General features: G+C 45.3%; 1 protein-coding gene across 1 annotated transcript in view; it reads left to right on the top strand.

The window, feature by feature from the left end:
• The window catches only part of syne2a (spectrin repeat containing, nuclear envelope 2a), a gene marked incomplete at its 5' end in the record, with an annotated part of 223,959 nt that overhangs the window by 54,644 nt on the left and 143,252 nt on the right, over window positions 1-26,063 (top strand). Inside the window, 12 exons of the mRNA XM_083642872.1 lie at window positions 366-549; window positions 963-1,238; window positions 1,372-1,508; window positions 2,003-2,060; window positions 3,671-3,841; window positions 4,857-4,924; window positions 12,409-12,469; window positions 15,747-15,911; window positions 20,555-20,710; window positions 21,252-21,493; window positions 21,611-23,678; window positions 23,774-24,108. Of these exons, the coding sequence (XP_083498998.1) occupies window positions 366-549; window positions 963-1,238; window positions 1,372-1,508; window positions 2,003-2,060; window positions 3,671-3,841; window positions 4,857-4,924; window positions 12,409-12,469; window positions 15,747-15,911; window positions 20,555-20,710; window positions 21,252-21,493; window positions 21,611-23,678; window positions 23,774-24,108 (3,921 nt within the window). The remainder of the gene's footprint in view (window positions 1-365; window positions 550-962; window positions 1,239-1,371; window positions 1,509-2,002; window positions 2,061-3,670; window positions 3,842-4,856; window positions 4,925-12,408; window positions 12,470-15,746; window positions 15,912-20,554; window positions 20,711-21,251; window positions 21,494-21,610; window positions 23,679-23,773; window positions 24,109-26,063) is intronic.

Genomic DNA, 26,063 nt, shown 5'->3' with positions numbered 1-26,063 from the left:
AGATAGTTGCGGGTCAGGACTAGGTAGATCACAGCATCTCTGATGTGGTAAAGTGGAAACCGCAACAAGGTCTCGTCCAAACTGCATGAAAGAGAACCAAAGGAACTGGTTCATCAGGGCTACAGGATTGAAGGTATAGTCAAAAATTTAATATCTTCAGTGACGTCCAAAATGGCCACCTGAGAGCCTGTGTGGACCAAGGACATGGAAATAACAAGTAGGACAGATAGGTACAGTATGTCCTCCATCAGGCCATGCGAGACACAAAAGCGTCCAAAAGGAGTTTTAATCCATGCATGGGCAAATTTGACAATGTGAATAAAACTGTAACAGTGTTGACTTGGTGCTCACCTGTTTCCATGCAGGGAGAGAACAGAGGCCCTCAGCCAGCTTCTGTCATCCTTACAGAGCAGCCCGCTCAAGCAGTCCACCTTGGTGAGAAAGTGTGGCGAGCTGCTGGACCGATACCAAAACCTCCAAGCCAGCATACCACAGCCTGACTCTCCACTCAGAGAAAGCCTTCACCTCCAGAGTCTGCACAATACCCAGGTAAGAAAGCCCACCTACTTAAACCTTTGATTTATGTCAAACTTTTTCTCTACAAATCTGAATATGATCCATTTAGAAAAATTGTACAAATCATAGGTGGTTGCTTTTCATTCTGTTATGTGTATCACTAAAATGCATGCACTCACAGTATGATGCTTTGGATAAAATGGCACCAGCAGTATATTACTTATCTCTATATAAAGTATCTATACTATGTAACACCAACAGTATCTCTATACAAACTATCTACACTAAGTAACACCAACAGTATATTACTTATCTCTATATAAAGTATCTATACTATGTAACACCAACAGTATCATTCTCTATACAAACTATCTAAACTAAGTAACACCAACAGTATATATTACTTTCCTCTATACAAACTATACTAAGTCACATAGCTCTTACAGGCTGCAATAAGTGTGCTGGCAGCCGAAGCTCAAACCGGCCTCGCTGAGCAAGTCAGTAGCCTCCAAAGCCACAAGGGGGCGCTACAGCTTCGCATCAGAGAAAATGTGGCACAGCTTGAAGAGAACGGGAGCCAGAGAGTTGAGCGAGTGAAGGAAGAAGCCTCCTGTTTACAGACTGCACTGAACCACTGGGCCGAGCGTTTGGGAAACGTGTCCGGGGACGATAAAGAGTTAACCGATATCAACCAACTTAAAGAACAGTGGTGTCAAATCCAGGTAGTGTTAAGGATCCTTTATGTTACTTTATCCCACATTAACACTGTGTCATGAGTTCCTGGAGTCATGCATTCTCCAGCTATTTCCACACAGTATATCCTTCTGTCACAGAATAAACGTCTATCTTTCTCAGGAGTGTGATGCCAGCTTGACAGAGTTTGCTGCAAGAGTTCATGACCTGCAAAACACAGGCGGGTCAAAGGTCACGCAAGAAATGCTTCCTGCAGATGTGTCTTTGACTGTGGATGCAGTTGCTAAAGAACTTGAGAGGTACGATGATGTTCCTCAGAATGAATAACATCCACCTAAATCAGCATGCAGTCACTTCAAAGGTGCTATGTGTAGCATTTTAACATCAATAAGTCATTACCATAATAATAATAATAATAATGTAATAATACATAATAATAATAATGTTGAGACATTGGTATAATTACTGTAAACAGACGAGCGTATGGCTTCTTTAATGGGAATGTATTGGATTGCATTATGACACAAAACAGGGGGCGCTGTTCTTCTATCCTTCATGTTGAGAAACACTAACAATACCACTGATGTGAGAGAGAGATAAGCTGCCAGTCATCATCTACACCATGGTCCCATTTGTTTACAGCAAATAGACTAAGGAACCAGAATTAATTTGACAATGATATATTGATGCGGTTTAAAAATGCGACATAGCACCTTTATAGTTTTACAATCTCATATGAGCTCCTTCTCCGGCCCCACTGGTTTGCTGTCTCACCCTCTCGTTGCTGCTGTAGCCTCAGGTCCAGCTTTCTCCTCAAGAAGCAGAAGTCCACAGACAACACTGCCAGCCGGGTGAGAGAGATCATCAGGCAGCTGCAGCACTGGAGCCAAACAGTACAGACTGCACCATCACATTCAAGTCAGGTAATACTTACCAGTCTGTCCATACAGTACAGACTGTACCATCACATTCAAGCCAGGTAATACTTACCAGTCTGTAGTGTCCATACAGTACAGACTGTACCATCACATCCAAGCCAGGTAATACTTACCAGTCTGTAGTGTCCATACAGTACAGACTGTACCATCACATTCAAGCCAGGTAATACTTACCAGTCTGTCCATACAGTACAGACTGTACCATCACATCCAAGCCAGGTAATACTTACCAGTCTGTAGTGTCCATACAGTACAGACTGTACCATCACATTCAAGCCAGGTAATACTTACCAGTCTGTCCATACAGTACAGACTGTACCATCACATTCAAGCCAGGTAATACTTACCAGTCTGTCCATAAAGTACAGACTGTACCATCACATTCAAGCCAGGTAATACTTACCAGTCTGTCCATACAGTACAGACTGAACCATCACATCCAAGCCAGGTAATATGTACCATAGAGAGTTCCATTCATAAATACACAGCTGCTTCCACTTCACACACAAAAAAGTGACTTCAGGCAGATAAATACTATTCTGTTCTGTCCTTTTTTCCTAAATCTTCAACTTTATGTGAAGATGTATTTGCAATCATTTGACTGAAGCTATCATCTCTGCCAACAAAGCTACCTAAAATAAAACCAACCAACAATAAACCATTAATATATACAAAACATTGTAATGTTGTTCATCTAAATAATAATATAAATAATAACTACATAATAAATAGTTAATAATAAATAATACATAAATAATAAATAAATAAAAACAATAATTATTCGTGATCTTGATTTGACCTAAACCTTTCCCCTTTTTTTTGTGTATTTCACCCCATTTCTCTCCCCAATTGTACTTGGCCAATTTTTCCCCCTGCTGCCCCGGTCGCTGCTCCACCCTCTGCCGATCTGGGGAGAGCCGTAGACTAGCGCCGTGCTTCCTCCGACACATGCGCAGTTGCCAGCCGCTTCTTTTCACCTGACAGCGGGGAGCTTCACCCGCAGGACGTAGCACGTGGGAGGATCACACCATTCCCACTAGTTCCCTTCTGCCCCGACCAGGCGCCCCGACCGACCAGAGGAGGCGCTAGTGCAGCGACCAGGACACATACCCCTAATCCGGCTTCCCACCCGCAGACACCAGCCACTCGTGCCTGTAAGGACGCCCGACCAAGCCGGGGGTAACACAGGGGTGCGAACCTGCGACCCTCGTGTTGATAGGCAGGGAATCTACCGCTACACTACCCAGACGCCCGACCTAACCCTTTCTGCTCTTGTTATGATCCATAAGTGCATGGCAATGAGTTGTTTCCATGAAAGCACAGTACCAATAATAACTGTGAAGAACATGAGCTCACTCAACCTTAGCCTGTTGGCGTGTGCACTTTGTGTTAATGTCTACGATTATCTTTTGCCCCATACTGCCTGCACAAAAATATATGATTTATTTTTCCAGGTAAGCAGGAGATTATGATTATTATTTTTGCAGAGCTGTTCTCAAAATGGATTTGTTTCCCTCTCATAGGTGACTCTGGATGAGGGTCTGCAGCTTCAGCAAACCCTCCAGGGGGCGCTCTCACAACGAGAGTTTTTCCTGAACTGCCTGGGACAAAGGCTCACAAAGAAACTGGAAAAAAGTGCCTCAAAAGCCCTCAACAAAAGCGCGCATCTGCTCGACACCTCATCTAAATACCCGGTGAGTTTCCTTGTAGTCACAGACGTGTTAATTATTCAAAAGTCCAATATCATTATGGTTTGGAAAGATGATTAAAATCAGGTATTCACTATTTTGTGTTTGATTTCCTGGGTTTCACAGCTGAGCCGAGGCCATGGTGAAGTGCAATTGGGCAATAGAGAGTTGCATGTCCCAACTGATGAAGAATCTTTGAGGTGTGATGAAACTATGGGCATGTATAGTCCTGGGTCTGCTCACCCTTCTTCCACAGGCTGCAGGGAACATTGTGGAAGCGATCAGATCGACAACACAACTCAAATCAGAGGGAGTTATTATACTTCAGAAACAATGTATCCTTGCACACAGCCTGCCAAGAACACATCAGGGAGACCAAGTGTGGAAGCAGATGCTACAAAACAACACCAAGGATGTATTTCTATGCAGCAAGCAGAGACTTCAGGCATGCAAACACCTGAGGAAGGTCTCTTAGCCCCAAATCAACTCCCAGCCACTGAAATCCCAGGTGCTTCATCGAAAACCCATGAAGACACAATGACATATATCAAACCAAAAGAAATGACCTCGACTCCACCAAAAGTAGCCACCATTATCTTGGAGGCCGATCTCAACCAGCGGCTTTATGGCACATCAGATGCTCTCCAAGTCGGGCCGTTAGATGATGGCAGCACCGGTGACATTGCTAGCAGTCTGTCTGCGTCTGCTCTCAGCATCCTGCACCATCAGGCCCCACAGTCACCTCCTGGAAGCAATACAGAATCTTCAATGTCAGACTCCCTCCTTACTTTCAACCAGGGTTTCATCACTCAGCGAGACAGTGAGCCATTACAGAAAGTCACCTGCTTAATCCTGGACCCAGAATTGTCAGCAGCAAACCCTGGAAAAACCCAGGAAATGGATTCTATACTCTGTGTCACATCACTGGTGGAATACCCAGAACTTGTTAGTGGTGTGGAGCTGGAGTTGGGAGAGCAATTACTGTGTGCACCTGCCCCCGAAGATGTGTCTGGACACCTAGCAACACAACCTCCAGAGATACCACTGTGTGGCCGTCACACTGATGATACTGGCATCGCACAAGAAGAGGTGACAGACAGTCGTTACACTGATGATACTGGCATCACACAAGAAGAGGTGACAGACAGTCGTCACACAGATGATACTGGCATCACACAAGAAGAGGTGACAGACAGTCGTCACACAGATGATACTGGCATCACACAAGAAGAGGTGACAGACAGTCGTTACACTGATGATACTGGCATCACACAAGAAGAGGTGACAGACAGTCGTCACACTGATGATACTGGCATCGCACAAGAAGAGGTGACAGACAGTCGTCACACTGATGATACTGACATCACACAAGAAGAGGTGACAGACAGTCGTTACACTGATGATACTGGCATCACACAAGAAGAGGTGACAGACAGTCGTCACACAGATGATACTGGCATCACACAAGAAGAGGTGACAGACAGTCGTCACACAGATGATACTGGCATCGCACAAGAAGAGGTGACAGACAGTCGTCACACAGATGATACTGGCATCACACAAGAAGAGGTGACAGACAGTCATCACACTGATGATACTGGCATCACACAAGAAGAGGTGACAGACAGTCGTCACACTGATGATACTGGCATCACACAAGAAGAGGTGACAGACAGTCGTCACACTGATGATACTGGCATCACACAAGAAGAGGTGACAGACAGTCGTCACACTGATGATAGTGGCATCACACAAGAAGAGGTGACAGACAGTCGTTACACAGATGATACTGGCATCACACAAGAAGAGGTGACAGACAGTCGTTACACTGATGATACTGGCATCACACAAGAAGAGGTGACAGACAACCGTCACACTGATGATACTGGCATCACACAAGAAGAGGTGACAGACAGTCATCACACTAATGATACTGGCATCACACAAGAAGAGGTGACAGACAGTCGTCACACTAATGATACTGGCATCACACAAGAAGAGGTGACAGACAGTCGTCACACTAATGATACTGGCATCACACAAGAAGAGGTGACAGACAGTCATCACACTAATGATACTGGCATCACACAAGAAGAGGTGACAGACAGTCATCACACTAATGATACTGGCATCACACAAGAAGAGGTGACAGACAGTCGTTACACAGATGATACTGGCATCACACAAGAAGAGGTGACAGACAGTCGTCACACAGATGATACTGGCATCACACAAGAAGAGGTGACAGACAGTCGTCACACTGATGATACTGGCATCACACAAGAAGAGGTGACAGACAGTCGTCACACAGATGATACTGGCAGCACACAAGAAGAGGTGACAGACAGTCGTCACACAGATGATACTGGCATCACACAAGAAGAGGTGACAGACAGTCGTCACACTAATGATACTGGCATCACACAAGAAGAGGTGACAGACAGTCGTCACACTAATGATACTGGCATCACACAAGAAGAGGTGACAGACAGTCGTCACACTAATGATACTGGCATCACACAAGAAGAGGTGACAGACAGTCATCACACTGATGATACTGGCATCACACAAGAAGAGGTGACAGACAGTCGTCACACTGATGATACTGGCATCACACAAGAAGAGGTGACAGACAGTCGTCACACAGATGATACTGGCAGCACACAAGAAGAGGTGACAGACAGTCGTCACACAGATGATACTGGCATCACACAAGAAGAGGTGACAGACAGTCGTCACACTAATGATACTGGCATCACACAAGAAGAGGTGACAGACAGTCGTCACACTAATGATACTGGCATCACACAAGAAGAGGTGACAGACAGTCGTCACACTAATGATACTGGCATCACACAAGAAGAGGTGACAGACAGTCGTCACACTGATGATACTGGCATCACACAAGAAGAGGTGACAGACAGTCGTTACACTGATGATCCTGGCATCACACAAGAAGAGGTGACAGACAGTCGTTACACTGATGATACTGGCATCACACAAGAAGAGGTGACAGACAGTCGTCACACTGATGATACTGGCATCACACAAGAAGAGGTGACAGACAGTCGTCACACTAATGATACTGGCATCACACAAGAAGAGGTGACAGACAGTCGTCACACTAATGATACTGGCATCACACAAGAAGAGGTGACAGACAGTCGTCACACTAATGATACTGGCATCACACAAGAAGAGGTGACAGACAGTCGTTACACTGATGATACTGGCATCACACAAGAAGAGGTGACAGACAGTCGTCACACTGATGATACTGGCATCACACAAGAAGAGGTGACAGACAGTCGTCACACTAATGATACTGGCATCACACAAGAAGAGGTGACAGACAGTCGTCACACTAATGATACTGGCATCACACAAGAAGAGGTGACAGACAGTCGTTACACTGATGATACTGGCATCACACAAGAAGAGGTGACAGACAGTCGTTACACTGATGATACTGGCATCACACAAGAAGAGGTGACAGACAGTCGTCACACTGATGATACTGGCATCACACAAGAAGAGGTGACAGACAGTCGTCACACAGATGATACTGGCATCACACAAGAAGAGGTGACAGACAGTCGTCACACTGATGATACTGGCATCACACAAGAAGAGGTGACAGACAGTCGTCACACTGATGATCCTGGCATCACACAAGAAGAGGTGACAGACAGTCGTCACACTGATGATACTGGCATCACACAAGAAGAGGTGACAGACAGTCGTCACACTGATGATACTGGCATCACACAAGAAGAGGTGACAGACAGTCGTCACACTGATGATACTGGCATCACACAAGAAGAGGTGACAGACAGTCGTCACACTAATGATACTGGCATCACACAAGAAGAGGTGACAGACAGTCGTCACACTGATGATACTGGCATCGCACAAGAAGAGGTGACAGACAGTCGTTACACTGATGATACTGGCATCACACAAGAAGAGGTGACAGACAGTCGTTACACTGATGATACTGGCATCACACAAGAAGAGGTGACAGACAGTCGTCACACTGATGATACTGGCATCACACAAGAAGAGGTGACAGACAGTCGTTACACTGATGATCCTGGCATCACACAAGAAGAGGTGACAGACAGTCGTTACACTGATGATACTGGCATCACACAAGAAGAGGTGACAGACAGTCCTCACACTGATGATACTGGCATCACACAAGAAGAGGTGACAGACAGTCGTCACACTGATGATAGTGGCATCACACAAGAAGAGGTGACAGACAGTCGTCACACTGATGATACTGGCATCACACAAGAAGAGGTGACAGACAGTCGTAACACTGATGATACTGGCATAACACAAGAAGAGGTGACAGACAGTCGTCACACTGATGATACTGGCATCACACAAGAAGAGGTGACAGACAGTCGTCACACTGATGATACTGGCATCGCACAAGAAGAGGTGACAGACAGTCGTTACACTGATGATACTGGCATCACACAAGAAGAGGTGACAGACAGTCGTTACACTGATGATACTGGCATCACACAAGAAGAGGTGACAGACAGTCGTCACACTGATGATACTGGCATAACACAAGAAGAGGTGACAGACAGTCGTCACACTGATGATACTGGCATCACACAAGAAGAGGTGACAGACAGTCGTCACACTGATGATACTGGCATCACACAAGAAGAGGTGACAGACAGTCGTCACACAGATGATACTGGCATCACACAAGAAGAGGTGACAGACAGTCGTCACACTGATGATACTGGCATCGCACAAGAAGAGGTGACAGACAGTCGTTACACTGATGATACTGGCATAACACAAGAAGAGGTGACAGACAGTCGTCACACTGATGATACTGGCATTGCACAAGAAGAGGTGACAGACAGTCGTCACACAGATGATACTGGCATCACACAAGAAGAGGTGACAGTCAGTCGTCACACTGATGATACTGGCATCACACAAGAAGAGGTGACAGTCAGTCGTCACACAGATGAGCATCCTGGCATCACACAAGAAGAGGTGACAGACAGTCGTCACACTGATGATACTGGCATCACACAAGAAGAGGTGACAGACAGTCGTTACACTGATGATACTGGCATCACACAAGAAGAGGTGACAGACAGTCGTCACACTGATGATACTGGCATCACACAAGAAGAGGTGACAGACAGTCGTTACACTGATGATACTGGCATCACACAAGAAGAGGTGACAGACAGTCGTTACACTGATGATACTGGCATCGCACAAGAAGAGGTGACAGACAGTCGTAACACAGATGAGCATCCTGGCATCGCACAAGAAGAGGTGACAGACAACCGTCACACTGATGATACTGGCATCACACAAGAAGAGGTGACAGACAGTCGTTACACTGATGATACTGGCATCACACAAGAAGAGGTGACAGACAGTCATCACACTAATGATACTGGCATCACACAAGAAGAGGTGACAGACAGTCATCACACTGATGATACTGGCATCGCACAAGAAGAGGTGACAGACAGTCGTCACACTGATGATACTGGCATCACACAAGAAGAGGTGACAGACATTCATCACACTGATGATACTGGCATCGCACAAGAAGAGGTGACAGACAGTCGTCACACTGATGATACTGGCATCACACAAGAAGAGGTGACAGACAGTCGTTACACTGATGATACTGGCATCGTACAAGAAGAGGTGACAGACAACCGTCACACTGATGATACTGGCATCACACAAGAAGAGGTGACAGACAACCGTCACACTGATGATACTGGCATCACACAAGAAGAGGTGACAGACAGTCGTCACACTGATGATACTGGCATCACACAAGAAGAGGTGAGAGACAGTCGTAACACAGATGATACTGGCATCACACAAGAAGAGGTGACAGACAACCGTCACACTGATGATACTGGCATCACACAAGAAGAGGTGACAGACAACCGTCACACTGATGATACTGGCATCACACAAGAAGAGGTGACAGACAGTCGTCACACTAATGATACTGGCATCACACAAGAAGAGGTGACAGACAGTCCTCACACTAATGATACTGGCATCACACAAGAAGAGGTGACAGACAGTCGTTACACTGATGATACTGGCATCACACAAGAAGAGGTGACAGACAGTCGTTACACTGATGATACTGGCATCACACAAGAAGAGGTGACAGACAGTCATCACACTAATGATACTGGCATCACACAAGAAGAGGTGACAGACAGTCGTCACACTAATGATACTGGCATCACACAAGAAGAGGTGACAGACAGTCGTCACACTAATGATACTGGCATCACACAAGAAGAGGTGACAGACAGTCGTCACACTGATGATACTGGCATCACACAAGAAGAGGTGACAGACAGTCGTCACACAGATGATACTGGCATCACACAAGAAGAGGTGACAGACAGTCATCACACTGATGATACTGGCATCACACAAGAAGAGGTGACAGACAGTCGTTACACTGATGATACTGGCAGCACACAAGAAGAGGTGACAGACAGTCGTTACACAGATGATACTGGCATCACACAAGAAGAGGTGACAGACAGTCGTCACACTAATGATACTGGCATCACACAAGAAGAGGTGACAGACAGTCGTCACACTGATGATACTGGCATCACACAAGAAGAGGTGACAGACAGTCGTCACACTGATGATACTGACATCACACAAGAAGAGGTGACAGACAGTCGTCACACTGATGATACTGACATCACACAAGAAGAGGTGACAGACAGTCGTCACACTGATGATACTGGCATCACACAAGAAGAGGTGACAGACAGTCGTCACACTGATGATACTGGCATCACACAAGAAGAGGTGACAGACAGTCGTCACACTAATGATACTGGCATCACACAAGAAGAGGTGACAGACAGTCGTCACACTGATGATACTGGCATCACACAAGAAGAGGTGACAGACAGTCGTCACACTAATGATACTGGCATCACACAAGAAGAGGTGACAGACAGTCGTCACACTGATTATACTGGCATCACACAAGAAGAGGTGACAGACAGTCGTTACACTGATGATACTGGCATCACACAAGAAGAGGTGACAGACAGTCGTTACACTGATGATACTGGCATCACACAAGAAGAGGTGACAGACAGTCGTCACACTGATGATACTGGCATCACACAAGAAGAGGTGACAGACAGTCGTCACACTGATGATACTGGCATCACACAAGAAGAGGTGACAGACAGTCGTCACACTGATGATACTGGCATCACACAAGAAGAGGTGACAGACAGTCGTCACACTGATGATACTGGCATCACACAAGAAGAGGTGACAGACAGTCGTCACACTGATGATACTGGCATCACACAAGAAGAGGTGACAGACAGTCGTTACACTGATGATACTGACATCACACAAGAAGAGGTGACAGACAGTCGTCACACTGATGATACTGGCATCACACAAGAAGAGGTGACAGACAGTCGTTACACTGATGATACTGACATCACACAAGAAGAGGTGACAGACAGTCGTTACACTGATGATACTGGCATCACACAAGAAGAGGTGACAGACAGTCTTCACACTAATGATACTGGCATCACACAAGAAGAGGTGACAGACAGTCGTCACACTGATGATACTGGCATCACACAAGAAGAGGTGACAGACAGTCGTTACACTGATGATACTGACATCACACAAGAAGAGGTGACAGACAGTCGTCACACTGATGATACTGGCATCACACAAGAAGAGGTGACAGACAGTCGTCACACTGATGATACTGGCATCACACAAGAAGAGGTGACAGACAGTCGTCACACTAATGATACTGGCATCACACAAGAAGAGGTGACAGACAGTCGTCACACTGATGATACTGGCATCACACAAGAAGAGGTGACAGACAGTCGTCACACTAATGATACTGGCATCACACAAGAAGAGGTGACAGACAGTCGTCACACTGATGATACTGGCATCACACAAGAAGAGGTGACAGACAGTCGTTACACTGATGATACTGGCATCACACAAGAAGAGGTGACAGACAGTCGTTACACTGATGATACTGGCATCACACAAGAAGAGGTGACAGACAGTCGTCACACTGATGATACTGGCATCACACAAGAAGAGGTGACAGACAGTCGTCACACTGATGATACTGGCATCACACAAGAAGAGGTGACAGACAGTCGTCACACTGATGATACTGGCATCACACAAGAAGAGGTGACAGACAGTCGTCACACTGATGATACTGGCATCACACAAGAAGAGGTGACAGACAGTCGTCACACTAATGAGGAAGCACAGAGCTCGGAGGATGGCCCAGTGCAACCACTGAAGGCAGATTTCTTAACCCAAACACAACTCTCTGAAACTGACAACACTGACGCTCTACTGACAGCTACTGACGCAGCACAGACAGACACCACAGGCAGAAGATTTACAGGGATGACAGACGGAAATAACACCGACAAAATGACAGACCAATGCCCAGAGAGCAACACTTCAGATGTGTCAGAAAGTCTTCAAGACAGTGCTGCCCTCCACAGAGCAGAAAGTGAATCCCAGTTCTCTGCATTGCTGGGGGCCACAGAGGGGCCACAGGAACAGGTAATATATAGCTGATACATATTTTTTTAAATAATTAATTTACATCACTTTCTCAAAATGCAAATGAGACATATTCTATGCATAATATAATTAATATCCAATCTAATGTTCTCTTTTCATTCTTTCTTCTCACCTTTTCATTGTAATGCAAAAGTATAGCTTTTGAATGAGCTTGATCTGTAGTGGGGCATGCACTCTGACCGCCCTTTAAACAGCTTGATCTGTAGTGGGGCATGCACTCTGACCGCCCTTTAAACAGCTTGATCTGTAGTGGGGCATGCACTCTGACCGCCCTTTAAACGAGGCTATATTCCGTGTCGACATGAATCACAGCTGTAGCAGTAATTAGGGTTAGACTGATGGTTTAATTATATATAAATATATGTGATGTGTTTGACAGCTGAAGAGGTCGGTTACTCACATCTTCACTGCTTTAATGTCATGCTTAATTGTTTTTGGATGACATTAAGAAGTTGCTTGTCTATCATCATTGCTGCATCCAGCCAGTCCTCGCTTGCACAAGACACGCTTGTAAAAGAATGTATCCTTTGACATTTACAGGTTATTTCCTTAGCTTGCCTGCTGCTTTCAGCTAGAGTGGCTGTTCACTGAAACACGGCCAGCTGCTTGTTGCTCTTAGACATTTTCCTCACTGTTATTTTATCCTAAATCCTCCTGGAACTTGTTATTTGTAGGAAATGTAGTCCATTAATAACAAGCCTTCCCCACCCTTTGGCTTTTTAAAGTCATTATTTAGACAAGGTCCAATCATAGATTTAAATCTGGCATTTAACTTTCTATGGAACCTTCTTTATCCTGTGTCAAGAAATTGTTCTTTCACACTTTGTACACTTGACTTACATTATGCATGAAATACTTCAGGTGTTGAGTTCAACATTTTCTATCAGTGCATCATGTCTTACTCATTGTACAGAAGACACTTTTTATTACCCGTTCTGTATTATTGTAAAGCTCACATTTTGCAATGTGAAATTGCAAAGCTTTGAACATTGCACTGCGGCAGCATACTGGAGCTAAACAAGTACTATCTTCATCAACTGCTATTTAAACACTGTTGAAATGGGGGCGTCCGGGTAGTGCAGCGGTAGATTCCCTGCCTGTCACCTCCGGCTTGGCCGGGGCGGCCGCCCATACAGGCACGATTGGCCGTGTCTGCGGGTGGGAAGCCGGATCAAGGATCGCTGCACTAGTGGTCGGTCGGGGGCACCTGTTCGGGGTGGAAGGGAACTGGTGGGAATAGCATGATCCTCTCACGTGCTACGTCCTGCCAGTGAAGCTCCCCGCTGTCAGGTGAAAAGAAGCGGCTGCGGCAACTGCACATGTCCAGTATCGGAGGAAGCATGTGTGTTTGTCTAGGGCTCTCCCCACATCGGCAGAGGGGCTGGGGCAGCGACCAGGTCAGCAGGGGGATTTGGCCAAGTACAATTGGGGAGAAAATTCGAGGGAAATCAGAAAAATGTTGAATTGGTCATATGAACACTGACACTGATCAATATTTGTAACATGCTCACTTATTAATATAATGAATCAGTCAACCACAAACCAACCACAACCACACATCTGTCAGCTATTATTTCAAATGCACTCCTCGCTCTCCCTACACCCTGCTCTAAGCTCCTCTCTCTCCCTACACCCTGCTCTAAGCTCCTCTCTCTCCCTACACCCTGCTCTAAGCTCCTCTCTCTCCCTACACCCTGCTCTAAGCTCCTCTCTCTCCCTACACCCTGCTCTAAGCTCCTCTCTCTCCCTACACCCTGCTCCTCTCTCTCCCTACACCCTGCTCCTCGCTCTCCCTACACCCTGCTCTAAGCTCTCCCTACACCCTGCTCTAAGCTCTCCCTACACCCTGCTCCTCGCTCTCCCTACACCCTGCTCTAAGCTCTCCCTACACCCTGCTCCTCGCTCTCCCTACACGCTGCTCTAAGCTCTCCCTACACCCTGCTCTAAGCTCCTCGCTCTCCCTACACGCTGCTCTAAGCTCTCCCTACACCCTGCTCTAAGCTCTCCCTACACCCTGCTCTAAGCTCTCCCTACACCCTGCTCCTCGCTCTCCCTACACCCTGCTCTAAGCTCTCCCTACACCCTGCTCTAAGCTCTCCCTACACCCTGCTCTAAGCTCTCCCTACACCCTGCTCTAAGCTCTCCCTACACCCTGCTCTAAGCTCCTCTCTCTCCCTACACCCTGCTCTAAGCTCCTCGCTCTCCCTACACCCTGCTCTAAGCTCTCCCTACACCCTGCTCTAAGCTCTCCCTACACCCTGCTCTAAGCTCTCCCTACACGCTGCTCTAAGCTCCTCGCTCTCCCTACACGCTGCTCTAAGCTCTCCCTACACCCTGCTCCTCGCTCTCCCTACACCCTGCTCCTCGCTCTCCCTACACCCTGCTCCTCGCTCTCCCTACACCCTGCTCTAAGCTCTCCCTACACGCTACTCTAAGCTCTCCCTACACCCTGCTCCTCGCTCTCCCTACACGCTGCTCTAAGCTCTCCCTACACCCTGCTCTAAGCTCTCCCTACACCCTGCCCTAAGCTCCTCGCTCTCCCTACACCCTGCTCTAAGCTCTCCCTACACCCTGCTCTAAGCTCTCCCTACACCCTGCCCTAAGCTCCTCGCTCTCCCTACACGCTGCTCTAAGCTCTCCCTACACCCTGCTCTAAGCTCTCCCTACACCCTGCCCTAAGCTCCTCGCTCTCCCTACACGCTGCTCCTCACTCTCCCTACATGCTGCTCTAAGCTCTCCCTACACCCTGCTCCTCGCTCTCCCTACACCCTGCTCTAAGCTCTCCCTACACGCTGCTCTAAGCTCCTCCCTCTCCCTACACCCTGCTCTAAGCTCCTCCCTCTCCCTACACCCTGCTCTAAGCCGGCACACCTTGGCCGCATCCGAACACGTGTAAAAGCCACCTCCCCTCGCTTGCTTCTGAACCAATGGCCTGACAGTTCATATCCTCATGTCATGTTACAGGTGCTTGCCCTGCTCAAACAAGGCGGGGAGTCAGCATGCATTTTTGGAATGAATAGATTTGGAACTGGTCCTTCCTCCCTCAGGGCACAGGCAGCTCCCTACTCGGGCACATTCCTTGTGTAAATAGCTGTGCCGACTCGCAGGGCTGCAGTCGGCCAACACAAAGTGCTGCAGTAGGCCCTCCTGATATGCCAGAGAACAGGACACCCTGTTATTATCTTGGGACAAACACGGGGAAGAAGAAGGGAAAACAGTGACACCACCCTGGACTTGTGTTGCTGTGTTCCCTCAGATCCACATGGAGCCTGAGACGGGGGCATCGGGTTCGACGCCGCCGTCCCATTCGGTAGCCGGGGGGAGAACAGGTGGATCACCAGAGAAACCCAAACACTGCTCCACCATGCAGGAGATGTTGTGTGGAATCCAGAGCTTGGTGGAAACAAGTGCCGTTATTAATGTGAGTAATGCTTCAAATTGCTTCATGTGGAAAAAACAAACGCTTGCTGAGCTCGAGCTAGGCTTGTTACAACTATAATAGAGTTGCTGTCTTAGAACTCCATATTTGTCTTCTTCTCGGGAAATGTGTAGTATTTGTCGGTAAAGGTTCTGTCATGAAAGAAGGGGTGACGCCTGCACACTTTGCTCCATGCCACATAATAATTACAAAGTTTCCATCCCACTTGGATCTTCGTCGGGTCAAAATGTTTGAATAATGGAAACCACACCCATATTTATACATCATGCACACCCATAGGCTGAGGCGCTCTATGATGTCAGGTGTGATTAACCATCCAAACTGCCCAGGGTGATCCAACAATTCAATAAAGTGCATAGAAACAGATACATAGAGAAAAACAGTCATACAAAAGCCCTGCTTCAAAAATATCAAACATACATGTATATCTTATATATAAGCATAAACATAATATCAGACACAACATTCCATATATCAGAATTTACATGACCTATGTTCAAAAATATTGTATTAATTAAGAGGAAAAGAAGAACTTAAATGCATGTACAGAAATTGAGTCTCAAAACCTTTCTATAAAAAGTCAGCTAGATCAAATCACAATAAGGAAACCAGTATTGTATTTATAGAATCAGACTTTTTTTTTCTTGACAGATTTGTGTGTCAAGAGTCTAGAAAAAAGATCTATAAAGTAGGGAGAGCCATCATGATACTACTACTGTATCACCAGTTTCATATTTCTTATTTTGCTGAAAATGGTAGATCTCATACTACATGGTGTGAGAGTCTGTAGAGTGAACATGCACAGAAAGGTACCGTAGTTGAATATTCAGTCGGAGAAACAACAGAGAATATTAATCCACTGTGTCCATATATTATTCACATTAAGTATCAAGTATCTTTATTGTCATTGTTGAATTTCTCTATCAGCGAAACAGTAAAAGCATCTCCCCGATGATAGTTGCACGCAACACATTGAATTGACATGGCAAGTTCTGTCAATGTGAGTTATATATGTTTTGAAATATGTGCAGAATTCCCAAGTGTTCTCAAATGGCAAGAGGTCAAGTGTAAATGCATGGCTCAGTGGCTCAGGGAACAGATAAGATGATGTACGTCAGCAGTGATGATGCTGTATTCCCCTGATGCCACTGACAGGAAGATCCAGACAACATAATGAGCTGTGAGCCACAGGGACTTCCTGCTGGCTCGTTAGCAGCGCCTAATTACAGTTTCACTGCTCTTTCACACACATTGTGATACTGTATAACTTTAAGACAAATATAACTGTATGCATGCACACACATGACAAGGAATGCAACTTTACAGTCTCTGTTGCCTTTGAGGTCCAGTTTGTACATAAATCATTGTCTGTCTGTGATTTATTTTAGCATTCTTCTTCTAGCCTTTTAGCCTAGCTCAGTGGTTTTCAAAGTCTGAGACCCCCCCCCCCCCCCCAGACAAAGCTTGGAAAAAGGCGGTCCCCCTCGCTCAATTGCTGGATGCCTATGCATGATTATATTATTTGATCCCATAGACCAGGGGTGTCAAACTACATTTCATCCCGGGCCACATCAGCATTATGGTTGCCCTCAAGTTATCCTTTATTTATCCCCATGGGAAAATTCATCCTCTGCATTTGACCCATCCTCTACTAGGAACCTTCCTAGAACTAGGAGCAGTGGGCAGCCGCAGTGCAGCGCCCGGGGACCAACTCCAGTTCTTTAGCCATTCCCTTGGTCAGGGGCACTGACAGGAGTATTAACCCTAACATACATGTCTTTGATGGTGGGAGGAAACCGGAGCACCCGGAGAAAACCCACATGAACACGGGGAAAACATGCAAACTCCACACAGAGAGGACCGGGGTTCGAACCCGGGACCTTCTTGCTGTGAGGCAACAGTGCTAACCACTCAGCCACCGTGCCGTCCTTGTAAATGTAACATGATATAAATTAGGGATGGGCATTTCTAGCAAAAACACTATTCGAAATTCGCTGGCCAAATTCGAATTTAATTCGAAATTCGAAAAAAAAAAGTAAAAAAAAAAAAAAAAAAAATTTTTTTTTTTTTTTTTTGTGAGTGAAATGTTGCATTGTCTCCCCTGATTCTAAGTCTACGGCTTTATTAATTAATATAAAAAGCTTCTGCTGTGGATTTTTAGCTCAAACAAGCATTGCACCACTGAAGTAAAGAACATGTTACATGACATTGACATTTTCGAAAATAAAAAACAGTTTTGACAATCATGAGTGGTTCATTAAATATTTAGTAGGCTCAGGTCTGAGTGCCAAAGGAGCCAAAGTCACCCCCTCTCCCTCTTCATGGGATTTCATCCGCCATTCATTTTTCCATAAACCTTGCTTAAAATGCTTATAAAAATTGTTCTACTTGCTCAAACCAAGCGATTTCTTAGAATCAGGGGAGACAATGCAACATTTCACTCAATTTTTTTTTTTTTTTTTTTTTTTTTTTTTTTTTTTTCGAATTTCGAATTTCGAATTTCAATAATAAAAGTCGACCTTGATAATAACAACGATTATTCGAAAATTCGAAATTCGATGCCCATCCCTAATATAAATGTATCTAGCCTACGTGTTATAATATTTCATAATTGCCTCTGATCCGATTATTATTGTTTTTTTAGTAATCAGTTACTATTAACTTAATACTTAATAACTAGCTCTGAAAGCAGAATTTCCGGGAAAACAATGGCAAACAGACAACTAGTAGCCTACAACTATTATTCAATTTAACAATAGCTATTTTTAACGGTATTGCAAAGAATTGTATTGCACAAATTGTATTCTTTGCTGGCTCTCGCGGGCCACATAAAATGAGGTGCCGAGCCGGATTTGGCCCCCAAGCCTTACGTTTGACACATGTGCCATAGACACTCAACAATTGAGCCAATATGTAAGGGTTAATGTACGACGAGGTGTACATTATCACTTTTTAAGGGACGACGCGAGAGGCGTGAACCGTCCGAGGCGAAGCCGAGGATGGTTGCCTCCGCGAAGTCCCTTAAAAAGTGATAATGTACACCTCGAAGTGCATTAACCCGCTTATACCATGGTCACTTGCCAACAAAACAATAAGACCAGTCATTTATATTTCCATGTGTAATAAATAAAGCAATCTAAATGGCTAAATGTCTGTTATTCATACTGTAAATCAGTCTTCCACGAAATAAAATAGTCCCTCCCACTATTCCACCACCCTCCGTTTTAAAGCCGACTCAAACGTTAACTTTATCACAGGAATGCGGGTTTAACGATGTTTTGCGTTCTACATTAAATGAAGACATTACCGTTTGGCAGCTTGCTTTATTTTGTATGATAGATACGTATTGGCCAAGTATATTAACATTTAAGAGCGATCGAGTTTCAGGAAGTAACACAGAGCAGCGGGGGCTGTATGTGGTGACATGCAGAGAGAACTCTCTCTCTCTCTCTCTCTCTCTCTCTCTCTCTCTCTCTCTCTCTCTCTCTCTCTCTCACTCTACTCCGGCAGGAGTAGAGTGAAAACTATCTGCTTTCAGTATGTTGGAGTCCAGTGTGTTGCTGTTAACTGCCTTTTTGTTGATCTCGTCTTTTTCCTCTTTGACTTGATTTGTGCATAGCGGGTGGACCCCTTGATTTGTATCAGTGATAAGAGGCAGCGCGCGCTCTCCCAGAGCGCCTGGCTGCTGGTTGCTGCAAGTTGTAAACAGGAGGTTTGACAGTTGACAGCTGAGAGCCCGGTTTCTCTCTCTCTCTCTCTCTCTCTCTCTCTCTCTCTCTCTCTCTCTCTCTCTCTCTCTCTCTCTCTCTCTGTGTCAAAGGCCGGGCTCGCCCCCGCTCGTGCACGAGCGAGGGAAATCTCCTCTTTCTCGCCGAGAAGAGCCTGATGACGCGAGGTTAAAAAATCTCCGAAACGAAAATCAAAATTGTAAATAAGAGTTATTTTTGATAAACTGAGCACACAGGGGTGATTTAAATACTTACTTTGACCGACTCAATTTTTTTCTCAAGTTCCAAAATTGTCATTTTAACCCTTAACGGGGGTATAGAGCTCAAACTGCTCTCCTGATAACACTGATGAAACTATGGCGCATTGATATGAACGGTGAACAGACCATTTAGCTAGGTGTCCATTATCACTGTACAATATCACTTTTTAATGGACACCTTGCAGCCAATCAGAATCGAGTATTCACCCAGACCATGGTATAAGGGCTGATATTGCTGTTTGACATATTTCAGATGACACCAAATAGCAAATAGATAAAAAGGTCTGTCTGAAGGCCTATATTTGTTTGTGACTCTGGGAAAGTGGGATAAAACACAAAACTACTGTGTCTCTGAACTATCTCTTTACCCACATCACACATTAGGATACTCTATGTGGTCTCCTTTTGATAACTAATGGCATATTTTTATCACTTCCATTCACTGAGCCAGCCCTGAAACGGCTTGGAGCCCCCCTGGGGAGGCCCGCCTCCCACGGTGAAAACCACTATCTGCCTAGCTCTTTTAGAGGTTACTGTAATCAGGGAATGATAATTGGGCTAGTCCTGGCTGTAAAATATATTATTATCATTAATATTATTAATAAATTTAATATTATTATTTCATGTTTTGTTTTAGCGGGCACAACAGATGAATTTAACTTGGTCCACGGAGTCCTCTCCCAGCGAACCAGAGATTCACTTGGTACGGACCATCCTGAAAGTTCTGGCATGTCGCTATCAACCAGCCCAGCTCAACGTCACAGCCATGACCCAACAGCTGGCTGAGGCAGAGGTGAGGCTTTTACAAATCTATTTGTTAATGATTCTATTTTCTTAGTCCTGGTAAGGATACAGAGACTCAGCTTTGATAACGTGTTGTTAACCCATAAATTATCAGATTGACTGTTATGCCAACAGGTCTTTTTCTATCTTTCACATTGCCGTCTTGAGAACTACCCAAGGTCATCCATTTTCTGTGCACTATGATGGTTCAGTGCTTTTGAACAATTTACCTCATTGGATTGTTCACGTTTATTTTATTTCTCCATTGTATTCTTTTGTGCATTACAAACCAACCACATTGTCCTCTTTCTTAAGTTTACCCACACACTCTGTGGCTTCTTTCATCTCCTCTGTACCTTCATCTTAACTTTTGTTTCTCTAGAGTTTTAGTTTGATGTAATTGACAGTCGTGCTCTGTTCTACGGCATTTGAGCTATGACTCTGTTCTACGACATTTGAGCTATGACTCTGTTCTACTGCATTTGAGCTATGAGTTCATCATCACAACAGAAGATACTGTTGAATAATCTCAAGTCTGTTGTCTTCTGTAGGACCACAGACGCTGTGTGCTGGAGCAAGTAGCTACAATGAAGAGCATGGTTGCTACCAGTGTTTGTGACCCAGATGCCCTGGAACTCATGGAGGGACGATGGAGCGCTGCAATGCTGGATGCGTCTGCCACAGTACAGGTCAAAGCAGCACAGCTGGACCACGTCAGACAGTACCACAGACAGATGAAGACTACCAGGGCACTACTGGAGGTCCTAGCTGCCGAGAAGGAGAACATGAGCTTGTGAGTAATCAAATGATTTAAAAAAAAATAAGAATTTGCTGCAGCTATTGCTATCAGTACTTGATAATGATTGTTTGTGTACTTTCACTCACATTCTTTTCTCTGTGTTTTTGTCAGAGATGTTTTGGGAAGCAGTGCCCTTCAAGCTGACAAACTTCACGTCCTTCTGCGAACCATGGAGCAGAAGAAAGACATGATGGAAGAGCTGCTCCGGTTAAGTAGCCAATTGTCCGTCCACTTGAGCGAAGCTGAAAGTTCGGGTGCTCTGCTTGCCCAGCTTGGGGACATCCAGGAGGAATGGAGGCTTTTAGAAGGTAGCATCAAAAGAGCACTGAGGCACGCCTCAACCTCGTCCTCTCAAGCCGCCCTCCTTTTAAAAGAGGCTGAGCAACTTCAGGCCAAGCTTGAAGCTCTTCAGAATTCAAACACTTTCCTGCAATCCTCTCAGACAATTCACGACAGCAAAAGCACTTTAGAATTTGTTTGCCTCACCACAGACCTAAAACTGTACAACCAGCTTTATCTGCACTTACAGTCCCAGTCAGAAGCTCTTGGCCACTTCTCCCTAGGTCAGAAAGAGAAGGAGGAGATTGGACGTGTCCTTCAGAAAGTGAGGTCCTTGCTCAATGTCACCAAGAGCCAGCTCGACACTTCATCACCCAGTATTGGTAGCACTTCTTTAGCAAAGGTCACCAAGCACTTAAAGGACTTGGTCATGTGGGCCAAACAGGCAGAGAATCACATCACACTTATGAAAAAGTTAGCCCTTTTCCCTGAGGAGGCTCGTATCCAAATTATTGAGATGAAGAAACTTCAAACTGATATTTTGTCTAGACGGTCCAAGATGCAAGTAGAATTTGAGGAAATCAAAGGCATTGCGTCTGGCATGGACAAGCAGGAAACTGAACAAGTGCTTACATCACTGAAGACAATAGAAGACCTCTATGAAGCCATTGCTCACAGTTTGGCTCCTACTCTGGACATCATGGAGAAAGACCTGTGGGAGAGGGAGAAGCTACTACGCCAGCTCACTAAGATGGATGCCTGGTTATCAGAAGCACATGTTAAAAGAGACCCCTATGCCCATGTTGAGAATGCTGCAAAAGCAGACATCTTAAATCTGGAGAGCCAGCTTAGGATCCACAAATTAGCCACTGAGGAGATACAGAGCCAAATAGCTCTGGTGGACATTCTAGCAGAGAAAAGTAAGGAGACAGCAGTGGGTCTACGACCAGCAGAGAGCCGCTACCTAGTTAACAGACTCTCAGGCCTTTGGACAGAGTTCGATGGATTGCTGGCTCATGAGCGAGCGACCAGCTGGGAATTAGAGGAGCTAATTCATGAGCGGACCTCATCAGAGGAGGAGGTATTTACTGTCCAGACCAGCTTGAAGCAGATATCTACCGACCTTGAGCAGCAGACATTCCCTTTAACAAAGGACACCCTTTCAGCCACTGCACTATTGAAACACATGCTGATGGAACATCAGTGTCAAATACAAGAGCTTCAGCACTGCCAGGAGGCCAAGCGGAGCTCCCTGTTGTGCACCATTGGTGAACTGCAAGACAGGTCTAAAACAGTTATTGTCCACGCCTTGAAGCAAGACAAGTATATGCACCTCAAGAAACAAATGGAGGAATCCAGGGACATTGCCAAAGGGCAAATCCAACGTGCCAAAGATAAAACAGTCAGTGTAGGTGAGAGGTTCAGACTGTGTCAGACACTCTTGGTTGAACTTCCTTTGGTGAAGACGCAGTGTCAAGAAGCAGCTGACCAGTTGGAGGCCATAGCCGAGGACTTGTACCCGTCACAGCTTAATTCAGAGAGGCAGAGGATTCGCAGCTCCGTGGAGACTTTGGTCTCTTGGGAGCACGAAGTCACAGATGATATCAAAAGCCTGGAGGGCAAGCTTCTGGAAGGTCTGCGCTTTCGCTCTGAGGTTCCTGCCCTGATGGAGCTCTTCCAAAGAACCAGGCTGGAGCTAGAGGGCGCTGAACAAGTGGATCCAGACGAAAAGGCCATAGATGTTACGCTACAAAGGTGTTGGGTCATTTGGAGAAGCTTGGAGTCTGGGATGCGGGTGTTAGAGGCTTTGGGGCGGAAAGAAAAGATGAACCTGAGGACCACCCATGGGGAACTGTACTCCCTCAGGGATGCAACCATGCAGGAGTGCCATTCACGCATGGTAATATCAACTATTTTTGGATAATATATTTATAGTCTTACCTGTCAATTTATTGTGCATTTTCTTGATCATTAATTTGATCATGTGTCCAACAGGAGAGTTTGTCTCGGGCTCGAGAATCCTTGAAGGATTATCACTGGGCTGCTCAAGGAGCAATAGGCTTCCTTCACAACGCTGAAGCTACCTTCTTGTCAGCTCCCGGAGGCTTTTTGGACTGTGCTGAGGAGCAACGGCAGACCCAGCAGGCTCTAGCTACCCTAGAAGATGGTCTCCAGGCTCATATATGCCACCTTGTTGATCTGGTACCTCAGCAGCCCTGCCTCTCCCGTCCAAAGACTGAGCAGCTCCACCTGGGCATCTTGAGTGAGTTGTTGGTGGGAAGAGCTACGCTGGAGGCCCAGGCCCAGCTCAGGCTGGATGCCTTGCAGAGGTACGGCCTTTTCTCACTTCCCACTGTGTCACATATTGGAATATGAATTACATGAATAGTAAGTCATGTAGTTACAGTGTAGAATGTAATCTTCAGCTAAGTATGTACTCGGTCCGCAAATGCCTCCATATTAATTTTCAGTGTGTAAGTTGCAGTAAATGTTGATCATCTTGAGGGCAATCTTTCAAATCCTATCAATGAATTCCAGCGCCCCTCTCTCATGCTGAGAACAACAACGCATGTATCAAAAGCTCTTATATTCCACATGTAATCACATCATTCACTGTTATTGAATTGAATGTATTCCTTTACACTGGAAGCTCATATGTGAAGTTGAAGCTTGTGTCTTGTGTTATCTTTTTTATTTTCTAACCTCAGTATATAAAAAATCAGCTAAAGTTAAAAAAAATCTGACAGAATGTCACATGGGTAAATCATGTTAAGATAATGCACAGGTAATAAATAAACTTACAAAGCGCATTACGCTAATTGGATTTGTCATTTCTGTGTGTCCCTACACACACTTGTGTTACTTTTCAACAGAATATATGTTAAAGGAGAATTTCGGTTTTTTTCAACCCTATTTTCCACACTGCATGTGTCTAAGGGACTCATCACACTGTATGTGTCTAAGGGACTCATCACACTGTATGTGTCTAAGGGACTCATCACACTGTATGTGTCTAAGGGACTCATCACACTGTATGTGTCTAAGGGACTCATCACACTGTATGTGTCTAAGAGACTCATCACACTGTATGTGTCTAAGGGACTCATCACACTGTATGTGTCTAAGGGACTCATCACACTGTATGTGTCTAAGGGACTCATCACACTGTATGTGTCTAAGAGACTCATCACACTGTATGTGTCTAAGGGACTCATCACACTGTATGTGTCTAAGGGACTCATCACACTGTATGTGTCTAAGAGACTCATCACACTGTATGTGTCTAAGGGACTCATCACACTGTATGTGTCTAAGGGACTCATCACACTGTATGTGTCTAAGGGACTCATCACACTGTATGTGTCTAAGGGACTCATCACTGTATGTGTCTAAGGGACTCATCACACTGTATGTGTCTAAGAGACTCATCGTGACATTTTTTTTTCAAATTGGTCGAGTACTCACTGAGATAGCCTTGTTTACAGCTCGAGCAAAGTGCTCAAACAACTACACAGTGTAACTACACAGTGTAACTACACAGTGTAACTACACAGGGCAATCCTGCACCGCATCGTCAATACACGTTCGCTAATAAAACTGCTTGTTTTGCCATCTGCGGGAAGGCTCAAACTGTCAATAGTGTTTGGCAACATGAAAACGCCTCTATACATGAGTATTATTCTCCAGGGTTTACTGTGGGACGGAGAAAATGTGCGTATGAAGAGGCGAGAGGAGAGAGAGAGAAAGGAGCACAGCACAGCGCTGTTGACGAGAGGTGAAATCCTCCGTGTTGACACAGTGCAAGCTTCCCTGCTACTCTCTCTCTCTCTCTCGCGCGCTCTCTCTCTCTCTCTCTCTCCTGTTCACGCCCATTTTCTCTGTCCGGAGAGTTGTTCCATGTTGCCAAACACTATAATGACAGTTTGAGCCTTCTCGCAGACGGCAAAACAAGCAGTTTTATTAGTGAACGTGTATTGACGATGCGGTGCAGGATTGCCTTGTGTAGTTACACTGTGTAGTTGTTTGAGCACATTGCTCGAGCTGTAAACAAGGCTATCTCGGTGAGTACTCGACCAATTTGAAAATAATATGTCACGATGAGTTTATTAGACACATACAGTGTGAAAAATAGGGTCCAGGTTGAAAAAAAACGAAATTCTCCTTTAATGATATGTTGTGCTACAATGTAACAGTAACATAATGTTGTGTTGAAAACCTTCAACAGAACTATCTAGACAAACCTATGGGAGGGTTCTGATTGTCTTCACCTGTACACTAAATACCT

The sequence above is a fragment of the Poromitra crassiceps genome (genome assembly GCF_964638095.1).
Source record: "Poromitra crassiceps genome assembly, chromosome: 9".
Classification (NCBI taxonomy): Eukaryota; Metazoa; Chordata; class Actinopteri; order Beryciformes; family Melamphaidae; genus Poromitra; species Poromitra crassiceps.
Note: the sequence above shows the minus strand (reverse complement) of the source record. Positions and strands in the feature narration are given on the sequence as shown.